A 12,124-nucleotide genomic window follows, 5' to 3' on the forward strand; every position below is an offset into this window, starting at 1 on the left:
TAGATAGTCTTTTAAGATAAGTATGAGAGTCATTTTGAATGATTAAGATAACTTTTGTCATGTTCAAAGTCATTCCAAAATAATTTGGTGACATGAAAGTGCATAATCAAACATTAAAATGAATTTGAATGATTAAATGTATATTTTTAAGGAATTTTCTATATAAAAGGCCTAAAGAATAGACACATATTACGTTATTGCCTTAAACATTTCATTTTTTTTTACAAAAAAAAGACCTATATTAGTCTTTCTATTTTCACTAATATCGGTGGCTATTTACAATTTAGTCATCACCTACGTTACACACACTCATGCACACACGTACGCACGCACATAGGGTTGGCAAAAAACCCTGTAGGGACCCGCTCCGTTCGGGTCGGGGATTCCCTGGTTTGACCGGGGATGGGGTCAAACCGGGGAATTTATTCGGGGCCCCATCCGAGGAGGGGGCGGGGACGGGGATAGTATGCCCGCCCTGACTCCGACCCCAATTAATCCCCGACCCCGAATATATATATATATATATATATAAGTTTTATAAACTTATTATAAATATATATAGAAAGATCCAAAATGAAAAAGCCCAAAAGCCGGCAATCAAAAAAATAGCCCAAAAATATTTTCCTCTCCTCTTTCCTTTTTCCAAAATATTAAATATTTTCTTTTGAGCTTTTGGCTTTCTTTTTACTACTTGCTACGAAAACCCCTCAAAAATCAAAATCCCTAATTCATCTTAAATCTAAAATAAACCAGCAGTGGCAGCACTCAGCAGCCGACAGCCTCGCCCTAGCCTCCCAGCGTCCACCAGCAGCACTCAGTTAACAGCTCCACCAGCGTCCACCAGCGGCAGCGTCCACTTCCAGTTCCCGGCTCCACCGAGCGTCTCGTCCAGTCAGCTGACTCGAGCACAAACACTCCCGTTCAGCCAGCTGACTCCGTTTGAGTTCGAGCACCGTCCAGCCAACTGACTCACTGAAACATAAACACTCCCGTCCAACTGATTAACGTTAACCACCAGCATCCGGTCTAGCCGATTTGTGCTATTTCTCAACTCAGCCTCAACCAGAATCCCCACAGAGAATCCCCTCGGAGACCCCGTTTCCCTGACGGGGAATCTCTGCTCCCGTCCCCGCCTTCAAATGGTGGGGATGGGGGACAATTTCCCCCATGGGCCCGGGGACGGGGGATGGCCCCCCGGCCCGGCCCGGTCCCGTTGCCAACCCTATATGCACACACACACACATATATTTATATTTATTTATTTATTTATTTATCCATTTATTTATTTCTCTCTCCCCCAAGCATATATTCTCTCTCTCCAATAATATATTTTATATATTCTCTTCCCAATAATTTATACCCATTTCTTCCTCTTCCCTCTCTTTTCTCCTTCTAGCGGTGTGAGTTGTAGGCGGTAGATGATGATGTGGTGCGAATTGATGGCTCGACACAAGATGACACGAATGACTTGGGACGAATCCATGGTGTAGACGGTGTGGGTCGAATCGACGGTAACGGGTTGAGTAGATTCGGTCGACGGCACGACAGGACGAGTAAATCCGGTCAACAATGACAGGAGAAAGATCCGTGGCGACCATGGCTGAAGAAGAAGAGATGATGGAGGGTTATGTATTATGAACCCCTATATGAAGGTGAACTTTATCTTTTCCTATTTTTTTTTTATATATAATGTGATATATATATATATATATATATACACTTTCTTTTTATCTTTTGTAAGAAAATTGATATATACTGTAGTATATGTATTCATTTATTTGATATAAACGAGTGTTTCTTTTTATTTAGACTTATTATATTATGATATATATACTGTGGTGTAAATGAAATTTATGACGATTTATATACTATGGTATATTTCATATATTGGTTTATTCTGTGATTTATGTAAAACATTGAGTCAATCTCTAATTTATAAACTATAGTATATCTCATATATTAGTTAGAATATTTTCAAATACCTAACAAAATGTTCTAAGGTATATTTAAAATAATCAGGAATTCGTCAAAATGTTCTAAGGTATATTTAAAATAACCATTAATCTGTAAAAAAAAAAAAAATCAATAAATTGATATGTGAAAACCGACGTAAAAAGAATATAAGATTTCATTAAATGCATTTTTTCCAAATTGGAAAATAGAAAAAAAATTAAAATAAATACATTTTATGCATTTTCTCTCTTTATAATAAATATATTTTCTCTCTCCACCATTAAAGTAGTTATGAAAATAGGAAATATATATATATATATATAACGAATATAAATAAATATAAAAAGGGTAAAGTTGTCCAAAAATAACACCTTTTTGAAAAAAAATATTTATGAAAATATATGGCCAAAGATTACCTTCTTAGGTAAAAATCTCTATTTTCAAAGAATTTTAAATATGATAAAAATGATTTTAACCTTGTCGAAAATCAATTCCAAAACACATCCATACTCTCATGATACATAGTTATTGGTGAAAGCTACAACCAAGTGTTAATGTTGGTAAGTTGTTGATATGGATTATGACCCAATCTAAGTTTATAAGAATCACAGTGTCTAAGCATTTTGAAGACTTCTTTTATTAGTTCTCGTAACAGTTTTATTGTAATTTCACTTTCTTTTTTTATGTCCAGTCAATGTTTCTAGAAGAAAATACATTAAAAATGGTCGTTGAGAAGATTTCTTTATTTAACGTTTTATTTTGATTTTTGGCTTCTTTAGATTAAATAGATTATATATAAAGTCTTCTATCCTTTCAATTGTAATTACATATTTTAATACAAATGAAATTTGAGCTCTCATGTTTAAGACATTTGCTTAGAAATTCGATCATCAATTGTTACAACTACAATTCTTGTAATGGAATGCACCCGAGCTGTTCAATCCAACCTCGATCAAATTTAAGTGTAGAGTGACTCAATTTAGAACAAGATTTTCGAATCTTACTTCTAGAACTTTGATCTTAAGACAAGATAACCTATTCTAGCTCTTGTCTCTTGGTTCACGTCCAAATATTATATGAGGAGGTGTTAGTCTTATTTTCTTTGATTCAAGGGTTCTTACTTTAACAAAAGCTTGAATCTTTGAGTTGAATATTAGGATCAATTATTGCCTTATATCAATTATGGTGTCCTCTATTGCCAAAAGAATGTAAATTTTTTATATGGACGGTCTTGCATAGGGCCTCAACACTTCCAATAAATGTCAAGCGCGGTTCCCTTTGTTGAACTTTAATCCAAAATGGTGTGTTTTTTGTCGGAATAGCTAGGAATCTATAGCTCATTTGTTTGCCAATTGTTCTTATTGTAGTTCTCTATGGTCCTTGGATGCCATGCATGTAGAATCTTGTGTCATCTCCCTCTCGCAAAGGTCTGTTAACAGCATCATGTAGTGTTATCTTATCGATGCCGGTTTTTGTTATTTATGGTTTGTTAAGAAAATGCTTTAGAATTGAAACAAGTCCACTTTGTTTAAGATGATTGTATCAATAGTTGTTCCTATTTTTAGGGATTAGTTATTTTGTTATTCATGCTTATAACGTTGGAGTAAGTATAGGACTTTTTGTTGTAGGGTTGTTATGTTAAGCTTTAAGTATTGTTACGTTCCTCTTTGTAATGCAGATTTCTATTGTCTTTGGCTCAACAAGCTTTACTAAATAATTCATTGCTTCAACTTTGCAATAACATAATCCTTTATTTTTCTCATATTAAAACAACAATTGGAGCGGAATAATAGTTTGTTTGAAGATGAGGATAAATCTTTTCATTTTCTCTAGGAAGACATCACTTTATATCAATTGGTGTAAAAAATTCAATTTTTTTTTTTTTTTTAAATAATTATGATGATTCTTCTATCACTTTAAATTGGAAGGCTCTTCTATAGTCTTCCTCAAATGATAGTTTTTATCAATTATGATAAACTGCTTTTCTAAAGATAAGAAAAGAATAAAGGAGACCTAACTATAATGGAAAACTAACTATAAACAGATGAATAAAATAAAGAAAATAAATGAAAGGAATAAATCTTCATAAATCTTCTTATTGTATTTCCTATAGTTTGTTCTTTCTAACTATTTTATACAACTTTAATATATAATTTCTAAATTCTTATACAAAGTATAGAATCATCAATCACCTTGTTCGTCTCTTAAATAATTTATTGACCTTGTTCGTCTCTCAAATAATTTATCTTCTATCGGTCTTCAAAGTTCTCACACACTTCAAAGGAAACAACAGTTAATTAAATTCTCATCTTCAACACGCTCTTTAAGAAAAGGCTTCAATGAATGTATGTAAATCTTCAACGCTCTTTCCAACTCAAAACAAAATTATGATAAGTTTCAAACCCTTTAAGAAGACAGGAGCTTTTAATGTTCGAATTTAATACACTACCCATAAAGAGGAAGATAATATCAATCCTTTTGAAACCCCATAATTTCGGTCAAATAAAAAAATTACTTTAGTATATCTCGATTTGAAAAAAATTAAATTTTTTCATACTACATCAATTTATTGTTTATCACGTTAAGATGCTTTTAAAAATAGTGTGGATACACTATTAATAAAAGAATATTTGGATAAATCCATAAATTTAGTCCTATAACTTGAAGAAAGTTAAAATTAAATCTCCATGGTTCTAAAAGTTAGAACTTAATGATAAAACCTCATAAATAGTCTTACTCTGTATGAGGTTTTATCAAATTATAGAGACTCCATTTTAAGGCCCTTTTTGGTAACCATTTGGTTTTTTGTTTTTGTTTTCTAAAACTAAGCTTATTTTATTCACATTTCTTACAATGATTTACATTTTTTTTAAAAAATATAATGGTTGAATTCTTAGCCAAATTCAAAAACAAAAACAACTTTTTGAAAGTTTCTTTTTTTAGTTCTCAAATTTTGGTTTGGTTTTTTAAATCATTGATGAAAAGTAGATAAAAAAGAAAGAATTTTGGATGTGGAAGTAATGTTCGTAAGTTTAATTTTAAAAATAAAAACAAAAAATGGTTACCAAATGGAGCCTAATTAACGATCAAATTTGTAATTTAAACGGAACTCATCCATCTTGGTACAACTCACCCAATTGTCCAACTGCAATTTCTAGTGTGAACAAAGAAAGTATGATACTCCACAAGTACTAGAAACTAAGCTCATTCATCTTTGTACAATTCAACTAATTGTCCAATTTCAGTTCATCAAACAACATTTTTTTTCTTATTTTTCTTCTTCTTATTTTTTTTAATGTTTCATATGTGGGATTGGTTGGATAGGCTGCACCAAAGTATTGCTAATTTAGATGAAAGCAAATAAATGTGCTTATAAATAACCCATATGTTTCGGCTTTAGGAAGCTTTTTCTTAATTAGAATACTTAACAATGGCGGTTGGGAGTAGTGTATCAGTTTTCTGCTCTTCTTTCTTGCTTCTTCTTCTTCTTGTTGTGTTTGTATTTCCATTTGGGTCAAATTCTGAGGATCTCAAAGCTTGCAAGTTTGATGCCATATTTCAGTTTGGGGATTCCTTAGCTGACACTGGAAATCTTATACGAGAGAACCCTTCAACTCCTTTCTCTCACCTTCCTTATGGCCAAACCTTCTTCAACAAACCCACTGGAAGATGTTCTAATGGCTTATTAATGGTTGATTACTTTGGTACATTTTTCGTTACTCTTTGTTACTTTCTTTGCATCTCTTTTGTTTTCAAATTCACCCCTTTGGTACACAAAATTATTGTGTCTAGAAGAAGAGATGAAGACTATAGGTTTTTTTTTTTTGTTACTTTCTTTCTAATTCAATCATTTAGTTCTCTTTTTCATTATAGCTTTGGCAGCTGGACTTCCTCTAGTGAATCCCTACTTGAAAAAGGAGGCATCTTTTATTCATGGAGTGAATTTTGCAGTGGCTGGCTCTACCGCTTTACCTTTAAATGTTCTTGCTCAAAACAACATCTCATCTCCCGTTACCAACACATCTCTGAATAAACAACTTCATTGGATGCAATCATATCTCAATACTATTTGTTCTAACAAAAGAGGTTATAAGTTTACACCATTCTTAATTCAATTCAAGTATTTTTCCTCCAAAATTTCCATTATGTATACATTAACTTTTTTATGTGTGCAGATTGCACTAGGAAACTAAAGCATGCATTATTTTTTATGGGGGAGATAGGAGGAAATGATTATAACTATGCTCTATTTGAAGGCAAAACTATTTCTGAAGTAAAAAATCTGGTACCTGGAGTTGTCAAGACAATAACAGATGCTACTAGAGTATGTAGATATATATATATATATATATATATATTTTCCATTTCTATAAGTTAATTTAAAATTGTTTTCATGTAATATGATTTGTATGTGTAGAGGGTCATCGATTATGGTGCTACTCGAGTTATTATTCCAGGACACTTTTCAATGGGTTGCCTACCAATCTACCTCACTGGCTTTCAGACCAATGATTCAACTGCTTACGACAAGTTTCATTGTTTAAAGGATTTCAACGGTTTAGCAAGTTATCATAACAACAAATTGAAGCAAGCTATCAAGTTGTTGAGAAAAGAGAACTCAAATGTGATAATTACATATGGTGATTATTATAATGCATTGTTTTGGGTTTTTCGACATGCTTCTTTGCTTGGTATGCTTCTCTTTACAAAATAAATCTTTTCATGTTACTTATTATTGTCGTATATTGTATGATCTAAATGTGTGTTGTTTATAGGATTTGATAAAACATCGTTGCAGAAGTCTTGTTGCGGTATGGGTGGCGATTACAACTTTAACGTCATGCAAATATGTGGACTTCCGAGAGTACCTGTATGTTCTTATCCAAATAAACATATCAGTTGGGATGGAATTCATTTGACACAAAAGACTTATCAAATCATGGCACATCGACTCATCCGTGATATATCGCCAAAATTTCGTTGTGTGAATTAAATTAGTTTAAAACTGTCCAAACGAGCATAGCTAAAAACGTTTAAAACCTTAGTCTCTCCATCATGAATGTTGGATTTTTTTTCTTTTTTTTTTTTTGGTCATGGTTTGTGTAGTTAGAAACGTTTTTGGTTAAAAGCTTAGTCTGTCCATCGCTAATCTACTCTTCTTCTCTTTTGAATTTTGGTCATGGTGTGTTAAGTTAAGACATTTTTTTTTTAATAAAAATTTTCATGACAGATGTAATCAATCTAATCATGCGTAAATCATCTACTTTGTTAAGGTTTGTTTATGCCTTTTCAATGAAGTTTAAGCTGCTTGATACCATTTGATTTTTGGTTCTTTGTTTTTTAAAATTAAGTTTATAAACACTATTTTTATCTCCATTTTTTTTTGTTATCTACTTTTTATCAATAGTTTAAAACATCAAGCTAAATTTTGATTTTTTTTTTAAAAGTAGCTATTATGAACATTTTTTTGTTTTTGAAATTTAGCTAAGAATTTAACCATTGTATTCAAGAAATACAAATCACAGTAAGAAATGAGAAAGAAATAAACTTAATTTTCAAAAATAAAAAATAAAAAATGAAATGGTTACCAAACGGGGCCTAATTATTGACATTGATTAATTAAACATTGTAAAATTTTCTATTAACTTATCTTAATTATCGGTCCCATTTCATATCAATTTGATTTCGATTGCTGATTGGTTCTTGAAAATTACACTTATAATTAAACGCTACTATAATTCACCTATTGATTTTGTTTTTTAGTTTTTGATATCTATTTTTCTGGACAAAAACCAAGTGAAATTTTGAAAATTTAAAAGAAAGGTCGTCACCACAAGACATTTTCCCTTTCTTGAGGGCTAAAACCGTTGGAAAAAGCAAAAAAAAAAAAAAAAAAAAAATCCAGGAAAGCTTTTCCTGATGATATTTTCCCCGTCGACAACATCGTTGGGATAGCCTTATCAGGAAAGCCTTATCCCGACAAAAAAAAGTTACTTCGTCGGGATTAAAAGATTTCACGACGAAAGAAGTGAAGAGGATTTTTCCCGACGCTCATAATCTGGTGTCTGGAGAAGTCACTTCTCTCCATGCCAAAATACCATTTATGGTGTCGGGAGAAGTGACTTCTCCTAACACTAGATTATGAGCGTCGGGAGAAATTAAAATTGTGTGGATGGTATATACATCCAGACACTAAAATTATCAAGTTTTCATCGGGAAAAGGTATATATCCCGACAGCAACATATAATGGCGACAGGGAGAGGTTACTTTTTGAGGACAATATATGGGCATGGCATCGGGAAAAGTTTTAAAAATATTTAATAATGATGTTTTACCCGGCGCCTTTAAGCACAACAGACCACATACTATATGAAGTACTCATACTTCCGAACGGATTAAAGCCATCTGAAGCTAGTCCTAAATGAACGTTTTGTGAGTCTGAAGCAAATTGAGGAAACTCACGATCAAAATGCTTCCACCCTTTAACATCAGTTGGATATCGTAACACTCCATCCATTTGAACATGTTTATCTATATGTCATCTCATTTCATAAACAATATGTTTTGATGCGTAGAGCTGCTTTAATCTCAGTATTAAAGAAAAATGTCATAAAATTTTATGTGGAATATTTTTACCTTTTTCATCGTCAATTTTGTATTGAGACTCACCACATTCTGGGTAATGTTGCCAATCGGAAAATTCTTTCTAATATAGAATGAAAATATATTTACAAGCATGAATAAACTCATAATCTAGTTCTAAGTCACATAATTTTCTTTTAGCTTCATAAAATGAACTAGGTATAAATGCTCCGATAGGAAATGCTTCCTTTAACAATTCAAGTAACAAATCGAGCAACTTGTTAGTCCAACCGTTAAGAACGTTAATATGCATCAATTTCACCAGAAACATCAATGAAGATAATTTTGTACAACCAGGATACAACTGATTACGTGCTTCATTTATTAAGTTTTCAAATAAGCCTAAATTATTTTCTCTTTCTTGGGAATTAGTAGGCATCTCATTCTCGTTATCTTCTTCGTTTATATCGATAATTGGATACTGAAGATCATTTATAATATCCAACATTTCATTTTCTTCATTTGAAACATTAAACTCTGTTGTACTTAAACCATCATCATGTGTCGGTTGAGATAAACGACTCTCGTATCCCCTGGATAGGTCAACTAGGTCTCCATGATATACCCATTGATGATACGATTAAGATATTCTATTAATGAGTATATGTTGTTCAACTCCATCTATTGATTCCCACATTGCATTCATGCATTTTTGTATGGGCATGTTATTTAATTTTCTCCGAATTATTGACATGAAGTTTTGCCACTTCAAGGAATTGGGCTACTCCCTCTGCAAATTCGGTTGATAGCTTATTCTTAAACTTAATCCATTCTTTATCCATTCTTAATGATATATCTTTTGACCCAAACAAAAGTAATATATGATAAGTTAAAACCTATATGATAGATAATAAGTTATTTTAGAACTTATAATTTCAATTACTAACTATTAAAGTTTTGTTACAATTGAAAATTTGAAGGTATAGTTGTAAATACCACCTTAATTTAGGGATGATTTTTGCAATTTCCCAAGATTTGTTTTTCTAGAATTAACTTTTTGTAATTACATTTGATCAATAGAATTTATGTTTGCTATAAAAAATTTACCATGTTTATTTCTTAACTTTGAGGGTTTGACATTTCTTTAAGGAATAAATACACAATACACCTCTAAAATAATAATTAAAAAAATATTTAGGTGATTGCAAATTTAATTCCTATAATTGAGGACAATAACATGGACATAATTTGTTCAATAGAATTGGAAAAGCAAAGAAAAGAATGACATATTAAAGGCTCCAAGTCTTGAACCTTTCTTTTCCTGTTAGGAATCTCATGTTTTTGCAGATATATTTTATATCCCAAAAAGTGGCTTCAAAGCTTTTCAGATTATTGCAACTAATCAATATTTCAATTTTCAATAGAAAGTAGGAAACTTGAATAAGATCAAAGGCTAATATTTTCCCATTTCTATCAAACATATAGTCGATTATGGTAAAAGTTTTCTAACATTCATATTTTTATATGGCTTGACACTCTAGAGTCTATCCTTAAATTTTGTCTTCAATATTATTTGTAAGAGCGTTTAGAAGTTTACCTTTCTACACATTAAGATAGATTCAGGACTGGCAAATCCAGTTGGACGACTGACTGGGACAAATTCGGAGATTGGGTGGTAGAACTGGCAACTGGTAGTTGGAGCATATTCAGAATTTGATTTTAAATTGGTGAATTTACTTTTAATTTTGGAATTTTATTTTAAAGAGGAGGAGGAAAAGATTTCATATATGTATACATTTATAGATAGGTTTGTTTTGAAGGAAAGAATAAAAGGAAATAAAACTAAATAAAATAAAACTAAATAAAATTTTATTTTATTTTTAGTTATGTCTAGCGTTCAATACTAGAGCTACAATCTTTTGTGGTTTTCATTTAAAAAGTTTTCTTTACCTTCATTTCTCCTACTTACATTTATCACTTTAGTTTAGTCCTCATAATTGAGTCCTGTTTTCTGATATATGTTAGGCTTGAGTTGCAGAAAACAGGCTGAAAGAAAACTGATTTACTAAGTCTTTTGGGCCTTAAGTAAATGATGGTCCTTAAACGAATACCAGATACCGCCTTGTTGCTTAACACAAACACAAAACAGCATGCTGAAAGCACAATCCATGTGAAGAACGATCTCAACCTTACACTTTGATGGCTGAGATTAGAACTTCAATCTTCTACTGGAAATGCCCTTCGAATGACTAATCTTTTCTTTTCTTTTTGCAGAGAAAAAAAAACGAGAGAAAAAGAAAAGAGAGGGTTGCCGGGAGGCTGCCGGAAATCGCAGAGGCGATGAGTCTTCAGTCGTCTAGGCGATGGGAGGTAAAGCTGGGGTCGTCTAGACGATAAGGTACAAGTCGTCTAGACGATGAAGGCTTTATTGAATATCGTCTAGACAAGGTCGTCTAAACAATAGTCGTCTACATGATGAGGCTTGAAGAAGTAAACGATCGTTGGCTAAAAACTAGACGATCATTTGCTAAAGCTACAAAAACGGTGGGTTAGAAGTATACGATAGAGGAAGATGATGAGAAGAAGAAGAACATGATCGTTTACGTGGTTCGACCAAGGGAGGCCTATGTCTATGTAGAAGCTGACGGAAGTTTTTATTCAAGATTGCTTCAAGATAAGTGGTCACTCAATTACAATATGCTCTCTCTCACACTCTCTCTCTGTACAAATTAGTTATACAAAGTATTTAAAGGTAGCTTGATTTGTAACTAATTCTGTAACTGAATGAAGTTATTTTCATTTTCTGTATAACAATCTCCACCTTGAAATGAACTTCATGCTTTCTTCAGCTTCTCTGATCTGAATGTCTCTTTGCTTTAACCTTTGTCTCTCAACTCAAACCCTATTATATCAAGGCATTTCTAGAATTTAAGCTGAGTGACTATTTTTGTCAACATGTCGGAGGCATTTTCTAAGGTATAAACTTTCAGAACTTCAATCTGTTTAGCTTCTATTTGCTGTCATATGCAATGATATTTCACATCTATATGTTTTGTTCTGTTATAGTATTGAGGATGCTTTGACAAATGAATTGTACTCTGATTATCACAAAAGATCTTCACTGTGTTCTATTTAATTCCGAAGTCACTTAGAAGACCCTTTAGCCATAGGCCTTCCTTCACTGCTTCTGATAGTGCTACGAACTCTGCTTTAGTAGTAGAAAGGGCTACTACTGATTGTAAGGTAGCCTTCCAACTTAGGACACACCTTCCAAATAGGAAGATAAACCCCGATAATGACCTCCTCTTGTCTAGATCTCCTGCATAATCCGAGTCTACATAACCAACCAGCTCTGGTTCACTATCTGGTAGCTATTGGTACATTAGTTTAGCATTCACTGTCTGGTAGCTGTTGGTACATTAGTTTAGCATTTAGAAGTACCCTTTAGGTACCTCATAATCCACTTTGTAGCCTCCCAGTGCCTCTTCCCTGGATTAGCCATGTATCTACTCATCAGGCTAGTAGCATAGACAATGTCAGGTCTTGTAGACACCATTAAATACATCAAACTTCCCACAACTTGGGAAT

General features: G+C 32.5%; 1 protein-coding gene across 2 annotated transcripts; it reads left to right on the forward strand.

Annotated features, from left to right (window-relative positions):
- Positions 1-5,122: 5,122 nt before the first annotated feature.
- LOC120069056 (acetylajmalan esterase 1-like) lies at positions 5,123-7,198 on the forward strand. Of its 2 annotated transcripts, none has more exons than XM_039020743.2 (5): positions 5,123-5,657; positions 5,827-6,039; positions 6,129-6,277; positions 6,371-6,644; positions 6,752-6,938. In XM_039020743.2, the coding sequence occupies exons 1-5, from the start codon at positions 5,384-5,386 to the stop codon at positions 6,787-6,789; spliced, it is 948 nt and encodes a 315-aa protein (XP_038876671.2). In that variant the 5' UTR covers positions 5,123-5,383; the 3' UTR covers positions 6,790-6,938. The 2 variants fall into 2 exon arrangements, with proteins under 2 accessions (XP_038876671.2, XP_038876666.2); XM_039020738.2 differs by having other exon boundaries at positions 5,127-5,657; positions 6,729-7,198.
- The last annotated feature ends 4,926 nt before the right edge of the window (positions 7,199-12,124 follow it).

Source organism: Benincasa hispida, chromosome 1 (assembly GCF_027475165.1).
Source record: "Benincasa hispida cultivar pf3 chromosome 1, pf3_genome.v1.1, whole genome shotgun sequence".
Taxonomy (NCBI): domain Eukaryota; kingdom Viridiplantae; phylum Streptophyta; class Magnoliopsida; order Cucurbitales; family Cucurbitaceae; genus Benincasa; species Benincasa hispida.